The sequence below is a fragment of the Triturus cristatus genome, chromosome 8 (genome assembly GCF_964204655.1).
Source record: "Triturus cristatus chromosome 8, aTriCri1.1, whole genome shotgun sequence".
Lineage (NCBI taxonomy): Eukaryota > Metazoa > Chordata > Amphibia > Caudata > Salamandridae > Triturus > Triturus cristatus.
In genome coordinates, this window is record NC_140591.1 from 610,156,472 (window position 1) to 610,180,156 (window position 23,685).

The window sequence follows — 23,685 nt, forward strand, 5'->3', positions numbered from 1 at the left end:
GAGGCGAGGAAAGAAAGGAATGGACATCAGCGCATAGTAGTGGTTACTATATAGGCTCTGCATGTCATTTCCAGAGCAGAACACTGTCATGTGCAGAGGGACTGCAGAAAAGCTTGCAAATCCAGTACAACGTTTGGAGAATATTATCAGATGAGGAAAATGCAGCTAGAAGTGTTTATCAGAAAATGTAACCATGGTTGTCATTAGCGGAACATAAGAGTTGCTGTTAAAAATAATGTATAACAGACAACCCTCTAATTTAATTAACTAATATCTGACATTACTTAAGAGTGATTAATCATAAGCCAGGCCCTTACTTTTCTTACACGAAAGGTAGATCAGTGTCATTTTAAGAAACTATCTTAAACATTGTAGAGCACACACTTACCAGGCAAGCAGTCCTCTTTGAGCTCTTATTCAAAATCGGGAATGCCGAACAATTGTGCTCATGACATTTTATTTAACGCACAAACAAAAAACATACAGTGTTATTGCAAAATGTTCTATGCACAGCACAGCTTACAAGCCTACTGAAATGCACAAGCAAGCATAATTAACATCAAAGACAACCAATGCATTTAGATGTTGAGAAAGGTTGACTGCTGGCTGCAGATCATGAAAAATTACACAATAAAAGCTCACAATAAGCTTACATAGAAAAAGAAGATCTACCATTTAGTATAAACAAAAGAATTACAAAAAGTTCATAATTGGGTTAATCAATGCTAGACTAAACCGTTTCTCCATATGCATCAAAAACATACATAAAACATACTACACAAAAAACATTTTCAGACCAATACAAGACTCTCCTCTTCCACCACCACAAATCAACCATGTTCACCTCAACAAAGGAGACATGATAGGATCCAACTCGTAGGTGTGGTTACAAAAAGATACTTTTCAATATTTGCTACAGTGCTCAGTTTGCAGGCTCCTTTCCATTACTAATTTGAGCAAATCTGGCATGACTATGGACTTTAGGCAGTAGAAGAAAAAGGAATTGAGGCAACATCATACCAGCCCCGGCTCTCATTAAATAACGTGCCTGTATCCCTCAGCCTTTCTATGTAAAACGTTGGCTGAAGTACAACTGTGTCCACAAGGGTTTCATTGGCAATTAAAGAAGCCTATGCAATTCAAGCAGAGGAATCCTTGTTTGAGCCTGCCTTCTAGATCTCTAGCACTCTCCCAACTCAGTGGACAATAATTCTGAGAACATCTGGTGTGGGGGGGGGGATGAAACAGCTGAGGCATATCCTGATAATTCTGTAGCACAGAACTTCCTGGCCAAGTTGAACATTTGGCCTATAGCTGCACCTACAGAGTGAGAATTACAGAATTCGTGGCTAGCTGACATTGATACATTAGAAACTCAGGCATGTCTACAGAAAGCTGAGATAGTTCTGGCGAACAGGGTAAAATATGCTTTTATGCCACAGAAATTAGTATTATAGGTAATAATTCCAGGACTTTTCACGAATGGTACTATTATATGAAAAACCAAAAAGATATGTACTTGGTTTCCTTGCTTCACTATTAAAGGATCATTTGCTAGTTAAGAAATCAGAGCTGTATTGCAGAGTATTGAAGAGAAAAAAAGGAAACGGACAGAGAAAAAAAACACAACCAATGCTTCAGTCAGAAAGTTTGCATCTTAAGATCTGAAAATAAAACCTGGCATGACCTGACAACCATAATAAGAAAGGGCATAAAGATTGTGAATACATTTAAACATTACTCAGTGGAATGTGCAGAAACGTGCTTGAGTATCCATCGCTCACCTTAATATTAGATCAACAAATAGATCAGCAATATTGTTTATGAAAAGATGCGTCACTGGATGAAGATTCGAAATATTGAAGATTGACTAATGCTGTGGGGCATAATGGACTGTACATCTTGAATCCTTCTACATTCTTAATGGACACATGGACAGCAAAACAATGGAATACAGAAACCTAGGTAGAAAGCAGAAAGCTTTAAAAGTGAACATATAGGGGCTATAGTTCATGAAAGATGGTATCAAAGGAGGAGAAATAGGAGAATGCTGAAATCCTTATCAAATGAAGGAAAAGACTAACATGAGCCTAACTGATGTTAGGAGAGTGGGATAGACAAAAGTCATTAAAAGGGTCCATGCAAGTCTTCCACGAGACCTCTGTCTTTAGAGCAACTAACTTAGTTTGTGTTCTGATGAAGCTACCACTAAACCAGGAAGTTGAAAGTATGACTAAGGTTACTGCCAAACTTTTCAAAGGAACACCACAACGAGGAATCTCATAAAAAGGCATTTCGTTTTTTTTTTAAATGGCAAATTCACAGCTTTCATTTTTCAAACCGCTCCTAGAGTTATTGTCATACATCTGTCAAACAAATTGCTCTCAAACATTTGCATCTTCATTTGCCAAAGACAAATCACAAACAGACAACTGGCAATATGTATTAAAACATGGGCATTTGTGTGATAATCTTTACCAACTGAGACTATGTCATGTCATTCGTGGGGAATATCTTTATGCTGATTTATACAAGGCGCTACCCTATTTACACAACATATGCTAAACTTTGAAAGTAGTACTGGAAAGGAGCCAGTTTTATCTGTAAGCAAGGTGGGGTACAGGCGATGGAAAAATGTGAGATCGTGTGCTACTAAGTTGATAAGTGTGAAGTAGATAAGTGATGAAATTCTTCAATTAACAAAAGAAAAATCTTTGAGCCTTTCAGTAAGAAGTTAAAACATAAACCATGTAGGAGACATGTTTGAAAACACTTTCTCTACTGAATATGTATAATCAGCTTTTTGAAGACTTTGATGGACTGGCACTAGAAAGACTGCTTTGAATTTTCCTCTTTGTTGAATGGCTATTACTTCTACTCCTCTCCTCGGGAACAAAGGATGAAGCCCAGGGAGATTGACCTGGCACCGGAGGGTCAGGGGTATCTACATCAAAAAAGGAGGACTCTCTCTTTGAATCATCACCTAGTTTTTGAGGCTCGCCAAAAAAGAATGCTGTAGAAGGTTGGTCTTTTTCAAAGCAGCTTTTCTGGGTATTTAGTTCTTCAACTTCTGAAGGTTCATCAGCAAACAAAGGGAAATGTTCATTCATTTGTAGGCTAGATGGAGAGAGAACGGAAAATGTGATGGGCTTCCATTCTTCACTATTTGAGGTTTCGTTACTGGACTCTGAGCACTTGTCAGGGTTTGCTTTCACCTGCTCACGTGCCTTCTCAGTTTCTTGAAGCTTAGTACGGCGTGAAGACTTTGACGCACTAGCAAGGTCAGCCGATCTGAAAAGGTATGGTGTTTTACTGCTTTCGGATTCTGACATCATGGAGTCCAGCTCAGTAATTTTATCAAGGTAAGCAGCATCCATGGATGCCTCACTGGATGTTCGTGCACGATTAATTTCAGCATCACTGATAGCTTGAAGTCTTTTAAATAAAAACTGACAAGCTTTGTCATTAGATATTGAAGATTGCTTTTCAGGTTGTGGACGTTTTACACTTTCACCTGAACTGTCAAACCCCAACCCTGGTTCAAAATCACCTTGACTGTAGTTCCAAAACATTGGTTTATTTCTGGTTGCAAAGGTTTCTTGCATAGACCCACTTTCACTGTTTTCGGTTACATCACCATTGTCATCACTTGTAGTCTCACAAGAAAAGTCAAACGTCAATTTTCTTAGGTACGTTGAAGACTTCTTTCCACTCTTCGAAGGACTAACTTTGTTATTAGGTGTATTCAACTGTAGTGAACTGAGAGACATGGTTGGAGTATCAACGGTAGAAAATCCACAGACACTCTTATCTTTGCTCATCATATAATCTTCAATTTTATTTTCCCAACTTGGCTGCAAAGGGGCATTCATAACAGCTGTATCTAATAGATCTTCCTGGGAACCAGAAAACATGTTCTTATTCATGGGACGAGACTCTAATCCATTTAGAGAATCTTGACTTGAAGAACTTAAGCACATCATACTGTCATCTTGCAGTCCGCTAAGTGATGGTTGTTCAATATTGTCAGTGCTTTGACCGGGAGTTAAATTTCTTTGTGTGGTCTCTTGAGTTTGCAATGATGTACTATCTTCAGTGTACCCATTCACTTTGCGTATACAGCAATCACTTTTCTTACACTTTTTGTGCTCATCAATTGTTCTTTTCAACTGCGTAACTTGAGACTCTAATTCTTCTATGTACTCATCACTTCTTTCTAATGCCTTCTTTAGACGACTTGTCTCACGTTCATGCTGATCTACCTTAGACTGCAGTGCGGCAACTGTAAATCTGCCAAATCTAAAACAAAACAATAACAAATGTAAGTGGCTAACTTTAAAAAATAATCAACATATACAAATCTATAATTTACTAAAATGATTCTGCTTTATCATAAACTATTGCTTTACATATCCAACCAAGTTAGTCTTGACTTTATAATGGATCAATTTTTAGACAATACTAAAGAAATCTATTCTACATCACAGTGCCCGTAAAACAAAAGGAAGATATGCAAATCATAAAAAAGAAAAACAGAGCACAGAGGAAAAGTTGGAGGGGTAGGTTACAGGCAGGCACGGGAATGGTGAGGTGGTAGTAGTAAGAGGTTGAGTGAGAGGAAGAGAGAGGCTCAGTGTGTCTGTGCAGTACGAACCTAGCTGAGAGGGAAAAACACTGCATTGAGGTATAAGGGTAAGGAAAAAGAAGAGGAAAGGACTTAAGATTGAGTAAATAGTGAGAAATGGTAGAACTGATATTAATCCTCCAGGACCGACTGGACGCTTTTTGGAGTCCATCGGCCATGCCGTAGCACCCACTGTAACTAGATTTAGTCAATGCCTGGTCCTCTGGGACTTTAATATACATTTAGATCAAAAGGAAGACCCAGAGACCAAGAAGCTGTGCGAATCTTTGAATATCTTCAGCCTGACTCTGTGTGTGTGTGTGTGAGAAGTGTGGCTCACTGGTTAGAGGAGGCAGACCTGGAAGCAGAGGTCAGCCTGGGACCAGGGTTCAATTCCCGGCTCGGCTGGGTCTTGAGTCCATAAATGTCCATGGACTCGATAATTCTCGCTCCAGTGCATTCTCGATTCATGGGTTCACACTCTGCGACTCTGGGCAATAGCTTGCTTAATCTCCACATGGGCCCCTCGCGGCGGGATGCCTGGCTTTCACCTTGCGGATGCCCTGCCGGGTTATCTCACAGGGGAATACCAGGACGGGTTCCCTAAGCAAGCGCTTAGAGACCGCTTGGTGATTTGCGCTATATAAATTCCTGTACATTTACATTTATGCAACGTCTCCCACACATGAAAAGGGTCACTTGTTGGACCAGATGTTCTCAAGATGTAACATTGATTTAGATAACAACCCTTCCTATTGTTTGGTCTGACCATTTTATGCTCACTTTCAGGCTTAAAAAAGATCTGAGTAGGACACAATCTCATTGTATACAACAAGCTAAAGAATATAGATCCTTTAAGCTGATAACACCCGACTCTCTGGCAGAAATATTGAACCACCATCCTATTCATGTGAAGGGCCCCTTAGAAGAGGCGACACATGCTCTGGAAAGTTGGCTTCAGAATTGGGCACTGCATCTAGCTCCACCTAAGATGCGTAACACCGTAGGGAAAAACTTCGGCTCCCTGGTTCACTGAGGCTTTAAGAAAAAGTAAAAGGGCGTGTAAATGCCGTGAGCGCCTATGGAGAAAAGGTTTTGATCCAATAAGTAAAAACATCTATAAACAGGCACTTAAAGTGCACTACGCTAAGGTTCGGGACGAGAAAACAAGTTTTCTGGCTACTAAAATTGATCAAGCCAGAAATAGTAGTAGAGAATTGTTTAAAATTGTGACAGATTTTGCATCCCCCAATGTCGCTCAGAGCCTTTTTACTCCCACCCTCGAATGGACGAATCAGGTTACTAAATTTTTCTTTAACAAAATTAAGTCCATTCAAGATTCTTTTGACATACCTACCTGAATGAGTCCGGATGTTGTGTCAGACCCTAAAGGACATTCCAGGGAAGAAATACTTATGATTTCCCCCCTGTTTCTCTGGATACTTCACTTGCCATCATGAAGGCGCTTAAGTCTGGGTCGTCATCGGATCCATGCCCTGCTTAAATAGTGGCATCTGTCGCCGAGGTTGTGAATCCAGCTGTGAATCCAGTCCTGAACCTGTCCTTGTTAGAAGGAAAGGTCCCAGCGAGGTGGAAACAGGGTAAAATTCTTCCTCTTTTGAAGAAACCTTCAGCTGACCCTGCAGTGGTAAGCAACTATAGGCCTACAACACTGCTTCCTTTTTTTGCCAAGGCGTCTGAGAAGTATGTGAATGTGGTTATCTCAGACTTTATTGAGGCCACTAATGCTCTTCATCCCAGTCAATCAGGTTTTAGAGCTAATTATAGTACTGAAACGGCCTTATTGGAAGTCACTGAAACTATCAAAGCCACCCTTGATAGAGGAGGTAAGGCAGTATTGATACTGCTGGACCTCTCAGAGGCTTTTGATACTATGCCACATGGACGACTCCTTCAGAGACTTAGTTTCTTCTTTTCTGGAAGGTAGTCAGCAATCTGTGTGGTCCCCCTCCTTTTTCAGCGGATATTCCGTCGATGAATGTTGGAGTGCCTCAAGGATCAGTTCTGAGTCCAACTTTATTTAATATTTATATGGCACCGCTGGCACCCCTTGCGGAACAACATGGGGCAAAAATTATAACTTATGCCGATGACTCAACTGTTGTTCACATGCGAGAAGGACGAGCCGTTTAATGATAATTCAATCTATATATGCTTGACTAAAGTGTTTGACTGGTTCCGACAAAACCAATTGTCATGCAATTCCTCCAAAACTGAAATAATCTTCTTCGGACATACCCCATGTGATGAATGGCGGATTTGGTGACCCCAGGATCAGCTGCCACTTGCTAGTCCAGTCACCACCGTTAAAAACCTGGGAGTCATGCTTGACTCAGATCTCTCCATGAAGTCGCAGGTGCAATCTGTGGCTGGCATGTGTTTTAGAATCCTAAAAATGATGAGAATTTGTTTTACCTTTGCTCCCCTTGTCACATAGGAAAACTGTGGTCCAAGCCCTGATTATGTCCAGGCTGGATTATGCAAATGCATTATACCTGGGCATCCCCAAATATCTACTAGGCCGCTTACAAGTTGTTCAAAATGTGGCCGCCAGAGCTATTTCTCTGGTAGGGCCCAGGACCCATATGACGATTCATTTAAAATCTTTACAGTGGCTTTCAATGAAAAATAGGATTCATTTTAAGTCTCTGGTGCTGACCTTTAAGGCTCTCCATAACAGTGGGGCTCAGTACATCAGAAAGAGAATTATACCCTATACCCCAGCCAGGACTCGGAGGTAATCAGCCCAACATTTTCTATTGGTGCCCAAGTTCTTTCGGAGTAGGAAGGGTGGACGCTCCTTCCAGGTGGTAGTTGCAAGATTATGGAACACTCTGCCTCTCTCCCTCAGACAAGAACAAGAGATTCTTAGTTTCAGGCGCCAACTTAAGACCTGGTTGTTCCATCAGTAACTGTGGACTTGTTAGGATTAGAATGGATACTTTCTCTCTTTCAAGGGGGACCTTTTCAGCGCCGGGACACTCCTTGGAGTAGCTGTGCACTTTACAAATTCCCCATAACATTAACATTATCAATCAATCGCCCAAGATACCAAGGTGGCAGTAGTCCTTTTAAGTTTATTAAGAGCTTTCTGAAGACAGTTTTACACTGGATCGCACATGAATTGCAGGAGTGATAGGGCCACATCTAGTATTATGTGGCTTATATTTAGTCTCCATTTTGGTTCTTCATTTTAACTTAGCATTGTTTAACAGTGGCTTGCACATGCTTTTCCCCCCATTGTGAAAATGTCCTTTGCACGCTTTTCTTTCAAATACACATTGTCACCCTCTATCCTGCACATTTAGTTTCAGGGTCGTACACTTTAGAAAACACAGCATAGTTTTATTTTCTGTGCTCGTAGGAGGACGAGGACTCTGCTGCAGCCTAATTAAAAAGTGGTTCTGCACCTCTGGCACAGTGGGATAAGGTTGCTGTTTTATTATAAAAACAGAAGTTAAGCGGAAGTCAGTGAGAAGTTCACTTCCTGACGGACTTATCATGGAACACTCCAGTGACAGAGTGGTTCAGCTGTCTCGGACCTTTATCCTGAGAAGGAAGCTAGCCGTGCAGAAGAAGTGGCATACAGGACCCAGGTATAGGGTTGGGACATTCCAATAGGACTCTCAGATGAGTACCCCCTATATGCTCTTTTTAGCCTATAGAAATAAGTAATATATAGGAGTAATGTTAGTAACATTATAAACAATTAGCAGGGTAGAATGGTTTTTTACCATTCTAATGATGCTTATTGCAATGATGTACCTTATCTTTTTCATAATTGCAGTTCATGTCATATTTACAAAGATTAGAGCTTTTCAATAAACGATTGAAAATGCAATACTGTATCTTTTCCTTGTGACACTTTGGGCATGGATGAGTGACAAACTAAAGGGTTAGATCTGTTTCCATGAATTCCTTGGGAATTTTAGAGTCATTCTCTAGGTTACTGACAACATCTATAACTCTACGTTTAGTAGCAGAACTGTGAGCTAGCCAAACAGACCAACATTTATTGATTATATAAGAAGATTCAGGCTCTGTATTATGAAGATTTGTTGTTCTACATACAGCGTCATACTAGTTTCGTAGGAACCGTATAACAGTGTCAGGATGTTTATTCTACATTTAGATGCACAAGTAGAGGACACAAGTAGAGAGAGAAAATTAGTTCATGTTTTCCAATTTGGTGATGAGCTAGCCTTTTGTAAAGAAGGCAAAGGTAGATGGAGTTAATCAAAAATTAAACTACCAATACCTTTTTGGGAATAGTGAATTTTGGTAATGGTATAAACAAGTTATTGCAATCCACTGTACTTGAAAACAAACGGATCGACCATTTTAGAAATGTCTTTTCCAGATTGGGGAACTGAGAGCCATGTGTGCTTATTAGCACTGTTGAAGAAATAAGAATGTATTAAAACCTTGAATTACAGAAAGGCATCAACACCAGCTAACATGCAATCAGATACAATGTATGTATGCAATAGGAGTCAGTGGTAAATAGGAGGATGAGACATTAATCATGACCTTTTGCTTTTTAATGCATGGTGTTGTTGAATTCCACTGATGTTTAAGACCTAATGACAAGGCTTCAGTCATATCTGTTCTAATTAAACAGTATACATTTCCCCCTAGGACTACCACATGCTATGGGGAGTCTGGATTAACATAACACCTTTGCACTAAAGCAGATACTAAAGAGAATATTTTTTACGGTTACGAACACTGTTAGTTGGAGTAGGTTAGAAAGCACCACGCGCTCTGTTCTGGCAGACCAGTTATTTCCTGTAAAGAGGATCAACATCACAAGTCTCCTAACAAGTAATCTGCTGGTTGATGGGTTTTCACACAAAGTTGAGCTCCGTTTGATGTGAGTAGCATCCACCCTCAAACAGGCAATGACACTAGTAATGGATGGTGGCAGCTGATTATAGTATTCTAATAAAGGCCTTTTCCCCACAAACTCAATTAATACACTGCCTCTCACTAGTGCTTCCATACAGTAATTAATGACTGGGCTGCCCCGGGTGTACGTTGTGTGCATGAGAATGCTTGGGTATAAGGGAGGTGGGGTCCACCTGGGCAGTAGTTCTCCCCTCTATATGTATACAGCACTTAAGGTTATGTGTTGCTCCATGGAATTTATTGGTAGTCTGTGGCTGTTTGCCCTTTTCAGTGCATGTCCCCTTGCACTGCTACTATGGTCCCTCTTCTACCTGTGGATGCAGATGTGGCCAGCCTGGGTGAAACAAAATATTTTTCCATCAGACCATGCAAGATATGCACAGATTATACAACAGTATAGCACTGTGTGGCAGTAAAAATGATTAACTCTCTATGGGTAAGTTGGAAGAACTATATCCTGACAAGGGTTTTATTCTCAAACAGAGCCCAGGTTATTTGTTTTAAAACTGAAGACCATAAATGTCTCAGTACCAGCCATGATTCATCCATAACGAGTTAAGCACTGGGTGATCCGATCACAGTACTTTAATTTTCACAAAAGAACTAGAAAGCCGTTGAGGATCAAAACATACTAGGTTTCTCCCAAATGCAAAGTGAACTGAGTGAAAGCATATACTTGGTGAAGGTTAGAAAAGAGGCTAATATCAAATCAATGGTCATAAGGAAGTTCAAATATAATAACTGCTAGGTGGGAAAACAAGAGACAGGGCAGACAGGCAGAGCAACTCCTCAATTGTACTTTATGCCCAAATTAAAATTTAAAAACCCATATGGAATGGAATGGAGCCTTTGGAATACACGAGATCGGTGGGGAGGCAGGAGAGAGAAGCAAAGGTCCTCCCTTTGGTGGCTCAAAATCTGCGTCTGACTTACTCCAAAGACCCCATGGAGGGAAGAGTCACTCAATAATGGCATGAATGACGGGATGCTCAAGTACAGGGACTATGACATAACTGAAATACCTGGTCCCTTTCCTGTAATCCTTCACTGTTGCCAGGCTCTGGCATTTAGATTACAGCATGAATGGCCCCTTCCTAGATTACACCCTGGGGACCATACTATTTTACCAGCCAACACTGGCAATGCGCTTCACTCCCTTTTTACAGGCTTTTTTCGATTACTGTATGAAGAAAAGTGTGGCATTAATCCCTCAAAACTGAAAACTTTGGTTCCATACAAAATATGGAAATAGCAGCAAGTTAATTATTCAACAGAACCCTCTATGGGTTGTGGCCCATTTTCTATATTTGTATCCAAAAGCTCAATGAAATTCTAGGTTTATGAACAAATTACAGGTGCTACAGATTCACAAGGTAATTTGCATAACTCTCAATAAATGTTCTTCAGTGCATTCTATGCATCAGAAAATAGGCGCTCTAAATGACACATGTCTTGAGTGGTTACCTTATCTGAACCGAACAACAGATAACATTCCCAAATAGAGGTTCGTTTTGTATCCAGTTGATAACATTGTGTCAGAAAACAGAGCTGGGACAATTGCTTCTCACTTGGAACCTTCTCTAGAAAATATTTGTAGATTTGCCTAAAATATTGTGTGGGTTTCAAACCAAAACTATGTTTGAAACTGAAAAAGCCTTGCATTTGTGTAGTGGAAATCCGCTAACTCTGATTACACTGAACATCCTTGTTGACATCCGCTGAGATTTGTATTGTTGCCTGTTCTCATCTCCCACTGTTTAACACCTTAAATACTAAAGCTTTTTCATTCCCTCCACTTTGCGCTTAAGGCTTTATCCTCCCACACCCCAAAAGGTATCCAGGCAAAACTTGCATCCTCTTACATCCCCCCCAAATCTTGAGTATTATAAAGGTACCCCAGTTTTATTAATTTACATGGAGCCCTGGAGAAATAGTCAAAAATGCAGCAATTTTATTTTTGGGGGAAAATGGGCAAAACGTGCAGTGTAGGAAAGTGCACTTTGCCCCCTAAAAATGGCATCAACAAGAGGTTTGTTGCCAGGTTGAACGAACAGAACTGTGTAAAAGAAAAGAAAAACGCTTTTGATGTCGTTTTTGCGTAGTAGTCTATTTTTCCTACTTTTGTATTTTTTTTTTTTTACTACCGAGTTGCAGTTTGTGGTAAAAACCGATGTGAAAACCATGGCAGAACCCGGAAATCGAGACATTTGTGAAACAGACAAAATTTGAATTACGCGAGGGGTCGTTTGGTGAAGATCGCGAATAGTTTTCCCCAAGAACTAATCATTTAAACAAAAAATTATTCACATAAGTAGGAATAAAACATGTAAAGTTTCCACTTAATTTATTTGCCCCGATGGCAGATTAAATAAATAGTAGTATGCCATTACGTTCTTTAGATTATTCCGTGACAGGAAATACATTTTTTGGGGGTTGTTAAAAACACGATACCCAGAGCTAACATCTGAGCTGCATCTTTTCCTCGAGTACAGACCATGCAGCAATTAATATTGTAAAATCTAATGAATGAAAAATGGGTAATTCAGGAAACCAATACATTTTCTAAATGCCACAAAGATATTAAGTTTAGAATTAGTGGTGATTGACAAGTTGCTTACCTTCAGTAATGCCTTATCCGGTAGAGACATGATCTAACCGCAAATTCCTTACATTTGAACTTACAGGCGTCAGGCTGGATCCAGAAGATTTTTCTTAGCAGCATCCCTGCACGCCGGTAGATGTCGTCGGTCGACTTTGCGCTACGTCATCGGCGTTGTGTTCGGCGGCGTGGTGACACCGCGTCAACAATAGAACCTCCACTCCGGCATGCTGACGTCAGTACTTTTCACGACTTTCCACTCCAGAAGGGAGAAGCCGTGAAGTAACTGACCATGGTGTGTTAAAAATAAACTAGGAGCCTGAAGGGGAACAGCCCCGACACTAAAAAACAATTCCGCAATGCGGGGAGGATTGGTGGGTCAGTAAGGAATCTGCTGCTAGATCAGGTCTCTACCAGATAAGGCATTACCAAAGGTAAGTAACTTGTTCATCCGATAGAGACATCTAGCTGCAGATTCCTTACCTATGAACAGATACCCAAGCAATACTTTCCCCGGAGGTGGGAATGCAGAAAAGCTTTAAACCAGGAAATCCTGTAGAACAGAGCAGCCAAACAGGCCCTCCCTGTGAATGTGAGAATCCAGGCAATAGCGTCTGACGAACGTGTACAGAGATGCCAACGTGACCGCTGACATTTGTCAGAAATAGGAAGACCACGCAGGAGCGCTGTGGTGGCTGCTTTCGCCCTGGTGGAATGGGCCCAAAGTCCTTTGGGAGGCTGCTTCTTTGCCAAGGCATAACATATTTTGATGCACAGGATAACTCAGGATGATATGCTCCGCTTTTGGACAGCACGCCCCTTCTTTGCTTCCACAAATCCTATAAAGAGTGGGTCATCCACCCGGGACTTTTTTGTGCGATCTAGGTAGAACAATAACGCTCTTTTTGGATCCAGACGGTGGAGATGCTCCTCTTCCTTGGAAGGATGCGGAGGTGCATAGAAAGTGAGCAGAGTAATGAATATGCTACTTACCAGTATGCATCTGTTCTTGGCATGTAGGGCTGCTGACATTCATATCTGTGCATAGATCGCCGCCTAGTGTTGGGTCCGGATGTTTGCACGTTGTTGTCCTGGAAGAGTCTTCGAAGTATCCTTGGATAGGTGACTCCTCCCCTGGACTACAGTGCGCATGGGCATCCTCTCCATCCTCAGATTGTTTTTCGCCATTGTGGCAGTGATGGAGTAGATACAGAAAGTGATGACCATGCTTGCAATAATTCTGAGAGCTGCAGCTGCGACAGGCGCCGGGGAGGAGGGAGGGCGATATGAATGTCAGCAGCCCTACATGCCAAGAACAGATGCATACTGGTAAGTAGCATATTCAGTTCGAGGCATGTGGGCTGCTGAATTCATATCTGTGCATAGAATACATAGCAGTGCCCTCTATTGGCGGCGGCTACCCGTGCCAGCTGCAGCGGTCTGAAAAAGTGTTTTGAGAACAGCCTGTCCTACAGCTGCCTGCTGTTTTGACTGCACATCTACGCAATAGTGTTTTGTAAATGTGTGTGTAGTGGACCATGTGGCTGCTCTGCATATATCATGCAGGGGAATATTTCCTAGGAAGGCCATGGAAGCCCCCAACTTGCGTGTTGAGTGGGCTCGTGGTGGAATAGTTAATGTGCGTTTTGCCTTTTGATAACAGATTTGAATACACTTAACTATCCATCTGGCTATCCCTGCTTTGGAGATGGCGTTACCTTTGTGGTGTGGGGCAAAGGCAACGAACAGTTGTTTTGTCTTCCTGAAGGGTTTAGTCCTGTCGATGTAGTACATGAGGGCCCTCCGTACATCTAGTGTATGTAATGCCCTCTCTGCAACAGTTTGTGGGTTTTGGAAGAAAAACGGGCAGTTCAATAGTCTGGTTCATGTGGAACTGCGATATTACCTTGGGCATGAATTTGGGGTTGGTACGTAGTACGACCCTGTTGGCGTGAACCTGAATAAATGGCTCTTGAACGGTTAGTGCCTGGAGTTCACTAACTCTTCTTAGGGAAGTGATCGCTACCAGGAAGGCTACTTTCCAGGTAAGGAATTGAATCTCGCATGAGTGTAGAGGTTCAAAGGGTGGACCCATCAGGCGTGTGAGGACCAAGTTGAGGTTCCACATTGGAGCCGGTGGGTGACTAGGTGGAATGACTCGTTTGAGTCCTTCCAAGAATGCTTTGATGGCAGGCACTCTGAAGAGAGAGAGGTGCTGCCTGGTTTGCAGATAGGCTGATATTGCGGTCAAATGGACACGTATAGAGGTGTACGCCAGATTGCATCGGTATAGGTGTAAGAGGTAACATATGATGTTGTGGATGGATGCGTCCAGCGGGTTAATGTCATTATTACCGCAATAAATGACGAACCGTTTCCATTTGGCTGCATAGCAAGCTCTTGTAGTGGGTCTCCTGGCCTCCTTGATGATGTCCATACAGTCAGGTGGCAGATTGAGATAGCCAAACTCTAGGACTTCAGGAGCCAGATCGCCAGGTTCAGCTGTTGCGGATCTGGGTGCTGAACCTCTCCATGGTTCTGCGTCAAATGCGCGGGTTTGATCCGCAGCCTTTGATGCGGTACCACGGAAAGTTCGAGGAAGGTGGTGTACCACGGCTGGCGTGCCCACGTGGGAGCAACTAGGACGAGTGTCAGGGAGTGTTGTCGGAGTTTGCGAGCCACCAGCGGTATCAACGGTGCTGGGGGAAAAGCGTACGCAAATTTGCCGGACCAGTTCATCCATATCGCATTGCCCTGCGACTGCGGGTGTGGGAATCTGGCGGCGAAGCTTTGGCATTTTGCGTTTTCGCTTGTCGCGAATAGGTCTATTTCTGGGTGACCCCACTGCTGGAAGTACGGTTGGAGTACCGATGGGTGTAACTCCCACTCGTGCATCTGGTGGCTGTGTCTGCTGAGCAGATCCGCCATCTGGTTGTCCTTGCCGGGGAGGTGTTCCGCCATGAGGAACATGTTCCTCTGAATGGCCCACTTCCACATGCTCTGAGCCAGATGAGACAACTGTGGAGAGTGTGTCCCTCCCTGCTTCTGTATGTAGTACATTGCGGTCATGTTGTCCGTCCGGATCAACACGACCTTGTTGCACAGATGTACTTTGAAAGCCTTCATGGCTAGGAAGATTGCCATCAGTTCCAGAAGGTTGATGTGCATCTTCCTCTGTTGTGTCGTCCATAGTCCCTGCACTGTGTAGTGGAGTACATGAGCTCCCCATCCCTGGAGAGACGCGTCCGCTGTCAGTACTATTTGTGGAACAGGCTCTTGGAACGGTCGGCCCTTGCAAAGGTTTTGTGGATTCCACCAATGCAGAGAGTTGTATGCCCGACCGCTCACCAACACTAGGTCTTTCAACTGTCCTTGAGCCTGATTCCACTGACGTGCTAGGCACTCCTGAAGTGGGCGCATATGTAATCTCGCGTGCGGGACTATGAAGATGCAGGAGGCCATCATGCCTATCAACTGCATAAACACTCGCGCTGGAAGTGAGTGGTTGGGTCTGAACTTGGAGATCAGCGCTTGTATGCCGTTGATCCTCACTAAATTTGGCTGAGCTGTGGCCGCCAGAGTGTCTATAGTCGCACCTAGGTACTGTTGTACGTGTGCGGGCTGGAGATGAGACTTTGGGTAATTTAGTGAGAATCCCAGACTGTGAAGAAGGTGAATGGTACGGGACACGTGGCTTGCACATTGCTGGGCTGATCTCGCTTGAACGAGCCAGTCGTCTAGGTAGGGGTAGACGTGTATGTGCTGTCTCCGTAAATGTGCCGCCACCGTAGCTAGGCACTTTGTGAAAACCCTGGGCGCTGTTGTCACGCCGAAGGGAAGGACTTTGAACTGATAGTGCTGCCCCTGAACAGTGAACCTGAGGTATTTTTTGTGTGAGGGGTGGATGGGTATGTGAAAATACGCATCCTTGAGGTCCAGTGATGCTAGGAAGTCTCCCTGCTGGAGAAGCGGAAGGACTTGCTGTAGAGTGAGCATGTGAAAGTGCTCCGAAAGAATGTACTGGTTCAGGGGTCTCAGGTCTAATATAGGCCTGAGCGACCCGTCCTTTTTTGGAATTAAGAAGTAGAGGGAGTAAACCCCCGTGCCCCGCTCGTGGACGGGTACGACCTCGATAGCGCCTTTTAGAAGCATACTTTCTACCTCTTGCTGTAAGAGCGTCAAGTGCTCTGAGGACATAGGACGGTTTCTTGGTGGTATTGTGGGTGGAGTGGAAGTTAACTCCAGACAGTAACCGTATTTTATAATATCTTTGACCCACCTGTCCGTGGTGATGGAGTTCCACGTGGACAGGAACCGTTGTAGCCTTCCCCCGACAGGTGTTATGTGGTCGGGAGGAAGGGAGAGGGCGTCACTGCTTGTTCTTGGGGGAGGACCTGGTGTTGCCGTAGCCACGTCCTCTGCCCTTGGTACTGGAGCCACGATAGCCACCTCGGGTGTTCTTATCGTAGGTGGTCTGCGTATTACCCTTGTTATATGTTTGTTGTGACCCCTGTCCTCTGCCTGCTCCCTTGTTTCCGGGGCGACGAAAGGAGCCGCTCCGAAAGGACTGAGTTTGTAGGGCGCCCATGGACTTTGCAGTGTCCGTGTCCTTTTTTATCTTCTCGAGGGTGGCGTCAACCTCAGGCCCGAACAAAAAGTCGGGGTTGACGGGCTGATTAAGGATATTGTTTTGTACCTCAGGCTTGAATCCTGAGATACGTAGCCAGGCGTGACGTCGTAGGATGACGCTAGTGTTGATGGCCCTGGCAGCCGTGTCAGCAGCGTCTAGTGCACATTTGATGGCAGCATTTGTGAGTAGCTGTCCCTCTCTGATAAGGATTTCTGCACCTTCTTTGTAGGGGTCAGGGAGGTGTTGAAGGAGTTGCTCCATTGTGTCATAGTGCGCCCTATCGTAGCGAGCGAGGAGCGCTTGAGTGTTAGCTATGCGCCATATGCTTGCAGCTTGCGCGGCAACTCGCTTGCCGGAGGTCTCCAGCACCTTGGACTCCTTGTCCGGGGGAGGAGCGTCACCCGTTGTCTGCGAGTGTGCCCTCTTGCGGGCATTCGCCACAACGATGGAGTCGAGTGGTAATTGTCCTCTGATGTAAGTAGGATCTCCAGGTGCTGATCTGTATTTCTTATCGATCCTGGGGTTTATCACTCGTGCCCTGGTGGGTTCCCTGAAAATGTCAGTGGCTGGCTTAAGGACCCCCTTCAACATTGGCAGAGTCTTTACATGTCTTTCTGAGGATGCAAAGGTGTCCATTAGAAAGTCATCTTCGATGATATCAGAGTGAAGCTGTACATCATGGTTGTTCGCCGCCCGTTCAATCAGAGCGTTGAACGCCGCAGTATCCTCTGTGGGTGACGTTTTTGCCCCATATAGTTGTGGGTCCTGTGCATCAAGAGGTGCACTGGGGTCTGCAGGGTCGCCCCAAGTTTGGTCAGGGTCCTGCTGGTCATCAGGGTCCGTGTCCACATGGTAGGGGACTTGTTCACCCATGTAGTCCTCCAATGCATCCGTGTCGGAGCGTGTGGGGGAGGCCCGGTGTGGATCCTGGTAGGGTGAATGAAAGGGTTCATACAGGAGAGGTTCTGTGTCCACAGGCAGCTTCCTCTTTAGCGGGATCCTGAAAGGTTCCAATGGCGGTTCCGAAGTTATCCTTCGGTCGTGGAGAATCATCCTGCCAGTGTCGGCGTCGATGACGCGTGACGGGGACGGCTCGACAGGCGTAACCGCAGTTTTGGTGGCCTGTGTCCTGAGTTGAAACGCCTTCGGGATTGTGGATGGAGGCAAGCCGAAGGTAATGCTGGTCGGCACCGACGAAACCGCTGGATCGATCGAACCCGACTGGTCCTGGAGGGCAGCCTTGGTTTTGCAGCCTGGCATTGCGCCAGGCCGTACTCGGGGCGCCTTAGAGGTCGTGGCCCCCGCCAGGGTCGTCGAGGCGGCTGCAGATATCTTCTGCGCCCGTGGTGCATCGAGCCGAGGTGCGGAGATCACCGTCGACGTCTTCGACACGTAAGGTTTCGGTGTCGTCGAGGGAGTGCTGCGAGGCGTAGCAGGCGGGACGGCCCTCGGTGTCGGTGGCGTCGACGCCGGTAACCGAGCAGGTTTTTCGGCGCCGATGGCCTTCGTCCGTTTGTCGACTCCCATGTCGCCCGTCTCGAGTTCGGCACCGAAGTCCCCCTTGGTGCGGTCGGTGCCGACACGGTGCGCCGGCGTCGAAGGCGTTGAAGGCCTCGATCCGACTAGCGCCACTTTCAGTTTCGGTTTCGTAGGAACCTGAGCAGCTTTCGGTTTCGGTTCCGTGGAAGGGAAACCAGCTGGCTTAAGCGGTAATGGCTGCCGCTGAACGTCCGAGGCCGGGCCCGAGGGCGGGGCCGAAGGACTGCGTGATAGGTCTCGGGTAAGGCCCGAAGGCGATCCCTCGACCGGAGCCATAGTCTGTGGCACTGGTGAATTCTCGGTTTGAACAGGTAGGCCTTGTTCATCATCGGAGCTACTCTCTTCGGCCCCTAAGGCCTCCTCGTCGTCTCCTACCTCGGTGTCGTCTTCACCTCTGTGGAAGAGTGACTCGTCGGCCTCGTCCGATCCGGGTTCTTGGTCGGAAACGGGACTGGAGGGTAAGACTTCTACTTCTTCGACGTCGTCCGCGTCGTCGAAGATGTCAGCTGGGGCCGGTGCCGCGTGCTGCGCTTCGAGCCGCGCCGCTCGACGATTCCGCAGAGTCTTCTTTGAACGGAACCGGGCACAGGCCATACATGTCGACTCGTCGTGGTCCGGCGAAAGGCATTTGTTGCACACCGGATGGACGTCGATGTGTGGGTACTTCGCATTACATACCGGACACCTTTTGAATGGCGTCCTCGATTCCATCGTCGAAGTAGTTGATGGACAGGTAAATGCGAACAAAGTCGGTGCTGAAAGTTAGTAAACTAACAGAGTATCGAAAACCGATCGATAAACAGTACCGACGCGAACTAAAGGCCTTGTGGCCTCGACAAAATTTTTTCCTAACTTGAGCTAAGATAGCACATCCGAACCCAATGGCGGAAAAAAACAATCTGAGGATGGAGAGGATGCCCATGCGCACTGTAGTCCAGGGGAGGAGTCACCTATCCAAGGATACTTCGAAGACTCTTCCAGGACAACAACGTGCAAACATCCGGACCCAACACTAGGCGGCGATCTATGCACAGATATGAATTCAGCAGCCCACATGCCTCGAACCAGACAGTTCCAGATGAAAGGGAGTTACAACCTTGGGCAAAAAGGATGCCCTAGTTCTCAGTACCACTTTGACGGGGAAAACGGCCAGGTAAGGAGGGTGTGATGACAATGCCAGTAGTGCTCTCACCCTCCTGGCAGAGGTAATTGCCACCAATAAAGCGGTTTTGATGGTAAGCAACTATAGAGGGCAGTTGTGTATTGGCTCAAAACTGAGCATGAAGAAAGTAAGGATAAAATTAAGGTCCAATTGTGGCATAAGAAAACGAGAAGGGGAAACGAGTGGGTTAACCCCTTCAAAAATCTCTGCACCAGAGGGAACTTAAAAAGTGAAGGCGGATCTTGCAGCCGAAGAAAAGCAGAGAGGGCCGAAAGGTAGCCCTTCAAAGCACCCAAAGCAGAGCGCTGCTGGGCCAAGGAAAGGATAAACAGGAGGACATCTGCCAGTGAGACAGATAAGGGGTCAATAGGCTGTTCTGTACAATATTTACAAAACGTATTCCATTGGCAGGTGTATGCCGATTTCGTGGAGGGACGCCGGGCTGTCAGAATAACCTCGCAGACTTCAGGAAGGAGGTCAAAAGCTGTCAACTGTCGCCGATCCACCCGCGATGAAAAACGGCGCAGTGCGAGAGCCGCCTTGGAAACTCCAGCACACAAAACTGCTGACAATGTGTGTTCTTGTCGGAGGCGAACATATCAAACCAAGGCTCTCCCCACCACTGAAAGAGACCTTGTGCCATCTCTGGATGGAGGTGCAACTCGTGATCCGCAAGGCACCTTTGGCTGAGTTAGACTGCTCTGGTGTTCAGACAACCACAAAGGAAATGCCCTGTGTTCCAGCCAAGTCCAGAAGCGCAGGGCCTCTTGACAGAGGGTCCACGATCCCACTCGGCCCAGTTTGTTCAAGTACCACTCGGCAGTAGTATTGTTCGTGAACACCTGAGCCAAACTTCCCTTAATGGATGGTAACAAGGCTTTCAGAACTAATCGGATCGCCCAAAGCTCCAAGAGGTTTATGTGGAGCTTGGCTTTCACCGGAGCCCAGAGTCCTCTGATTTTCACCTCCCACCGACAACCCCATCCCAGAAGAGACACGTCCGTCACTACTGTGAGATTTGGATGGGGAAGGGTCTGCCTCTGACCCAATCGTGGTTAGTTAGCCACCACTGCAGGTCTTTCGCAGTGTCCTGCGAGATCTGAACCAGGACGGTGAGATTTCCTCGACGCTGTGCCCATTGCAACTTCAGGTCCCACTGCAGACCCGCAGGCGCCACCATGCCTGATCCACCAGAAAGATGCAGGTGAGTTATTCTCACCGAAATCCAGGATAGACGCTGGAACATCGGTATCATAGCATGAATATCCTGGACTCGCCGTTCGAGAGGATAAGCCCGAAAAGTGCACCGTGTTCATAACCACCCCAATGAAAGGGAGCATCTGACTGGGAGTCAGGTGTGACTTCAGCACGATGATAGTGAACCCAAGCAAATGCAGGAGGTTCGCCGTTGTCTGGAAGTGGGAGACGACTGCTTGGGACGCGCCCGTCTTCAACAAAACGTCTCTGCAGATGGGATGCGATCACTGCCATCTCCTCTGTGAACACCCGAGGGGCACTGGTGAGGCCGAAGGGGAGCACTGCAAATTGAAAGTGCTCGTGGCCCACTGTCAACCGCAGGTAGTGGCAATGGGCAGGAAGGACAGGGATATGAAAATACGCATCCTGCAAGTCTGGCGCTACCATTCAGTCTCTCGGGTCCAGGGCAGACAGGATCTGAGTTAGGGTGAGCATCTTGAACTTCTTTGTGAGGAAGTAGTTGAGGGCTCTGAGGTCAAGGATAGGATGAAGGCCTCCGTCCTTTGGGACAAGAAAATATCGGGAATACCCACCGCCTATTTCTGGCCCGGGAACCGTCTCTATAGCTCCCTTGGCCAAGAGAGTCTTGACTTTCTCATGGAATAGAGCAAGGTGACCCTCCATCAGCCGATCATACACAGGAGGCATAGATGGAGGAGTAGTCTAGGAGGGGAGAGAGTAGCCCCTTCAGAGTATTTGCAACAGCCACCTGTCCGAGGTGATGTTTCGCCAGTGGTGGAGATGGCGTATTCTGCCACCGACTGGTTGTGAATGAGCTTGGGGGATTAGACTAAGAAGGTTTTGCGGTGGAGGAGGTGATCGTGGCTTGGCTCTACTTCCGGCCTCCCGACGCACATGTCGGGGTGAACAGTGTCCACAGCCCCGCAGAGGCTGCTGAACTTGCGGGTCCTCTGGCTGGAATAGGGTTGGCGGGATTGGTAGCCCCCTTCCCTAGCCACAAAAGGAGCGGAAAGTAGATACAGGCCGGGACGTTGTGGTGAGGCCCAAGGACTTGGCCATAGCCCGCGAGTCCTTGAAACGCTCAAGGGCGGCATCTGCTTCGTCTTCAACGAGACAGGAGCCATCAAAGGGCATGTCCATAAGGTTAGCTTGGACATCCCCCGAAAAACCAGATGTTCTCAGCCAGGTGAAGCGACGTATGGCCACCATCGTGGAGATCGCTCTGCCCAGCGAATCTGTCGTGTCCACATCGGATGGTGAACTTTACTGCATCCCTCTCGTCTGAAATGGCTTGGGAGAGTAGGATCCTGCCCTCCTCCGAGACCCTGGGCAGCATCTGTGCAACCCTGTCCTATATCGAATGGGACTAACAGTCCAAAAGGCATGCAGTGTTCACCGACCGCAGTGCCAGACTGGCGGAAGAAACTTTATTCTTTCCAAAAGCTTTCCATTCCCTATGCTTCCCTGTCCAAAGGTGCGGATGGGAACGCACCACAGGAAGTAGAAGCTTGAACCACGAACCACCAAGCTTGGTGGGGTGGGCGGTGAGGAAAACTGGGTCGCCCGGTGCAGGGCGATGGCTGCGGGCAATTGTCCTATTCACAGGAGTCCCTGTGCTAGGATTGGACCAGGTGCCCAGAATGACATCCGTTAAGGTCTCATTAAAAGGAAACAAGGGTTCCAAGCGGGACACACCAAGCTGCAGGATCTCTGTCAAGACGTTAGTCTCGACTGCCACCGCAGGGAGATGCAGGTCCAATACCTCCGGAGCCCTACGCAGCAGCATAACAAATTATGCCCCCCCCCTCAGAACATGAAAAAAAGCAACATTGCAAACAGCTTAGCCAGTTGCACAAGGTAATATCACACTTAATACATAGCAAGATACGGTGCTTTAGGATGGCACAGGCTGGTACTTACAACATCCGGCAATACTTAGCAAGCACAACACAGCAGTGTGAGGGAGAATGACAGATTACACACTAAGCATCAAACGTCAAACAAACAATCCTAATGGTGCTTACACGGGTAATGTGGTACTGAAATTTATCATATATCAGTTCAACTCCAAATCCAGGATGTTACCTGCAGTGAAGCTTGAGGGAGCTTACCTACAATACACCTGATGCCACTTGGGGACCCTCCCCTACATGTTGTCGTGTGCGCGCCCACTCCAGAAATGGACCCCAAATGTCCTTTGGCCGAGATGCAGACGGCATCAGCTCCCACAAAGCAGTTAGTTGTGTGTGGCTGAAGGTTCCGTCTTGGATCCAAGCCGCCACGGAGGGGGCACCCTTCCTCCACCAGTTCATGGCTACTCTATGCTTAGCGAAAAGTAATAGCATAGCATTTAATTTGCGGTTTGCAGCCGGTGTGTCTCTAACATACCCCAATAACCCAAGAACCGGGTCTGGAAAGTCCGCCGTGCCAATTATATCATGTACTGTGGTGAAAATCTTAGACCAGAAGGGTGCCAACTGGGGACAGCTCCATGCCATGAGCAGAAACGTGCCTGAGGCATAGCCACATCTCCAGCAGCGGTCATCCGCAGAATAAGGCAGATTGATCGGCATGGAGCCTTACAGCTCAGTCGGCGCCGGTATCGGCGTCGAAGGATGCCCGACCGGCTCCGTGCCATCGGGAATGAAGATTGGGGAGGCGTGGCCGGTGGGCGCTGGCAAGACCCCCGTGTTGGACACGGCGCCAGGGAAGGCCGTTTCAGAGGTGCGACCAGTGCCAGTTTGGACCCAGGAACAGGTCCAGTTGGTGGTCTTGGTGCCGAAGGCGGAGAACCCAAATATGGCGCACATGGAATCATAAAACTCCTTAAACTGGGCGGGGGGCACTCCCCGACCCAGGCACCAGCCGCACAATGTCTAAGTACGCTTCAACTTTGTGTTTTTTGTGGCACCTCTTACCTGACTTTGAAGACTTTGTCGAGGGGTGCTCGGACCTTCCTCTTGACCGAGGCACGGACCAGGATC

At 46.4% G+C, this 23,685-nt stretch overlaps 1 protein-coding gene across 1 annotated transcript in view; it reads right to left on the bottom strand.

Annotated features, from left to right (window-relative positions):
• Nucleotides 1–440: 440 nt before the first annotated feature.
• OBI1 (ORC ubiquitin ligase 1) overlaps nt 441–23,685 on the bottom strand; it is a 121,247-nt gene continuing 98,002 nt past the window's right edge. The window contains exon 6 of the mRNA XM_085622078.1: nt 441–4,299. Coding sequence (XP_085478204.1) covers nt 2,796–4,299 — 1,504 coding nt within the window. The 3' untranslated portion in view covers nt 441–2,795. The remainder of the gene's footprint in view (nt 4,300–23,685) is intronic.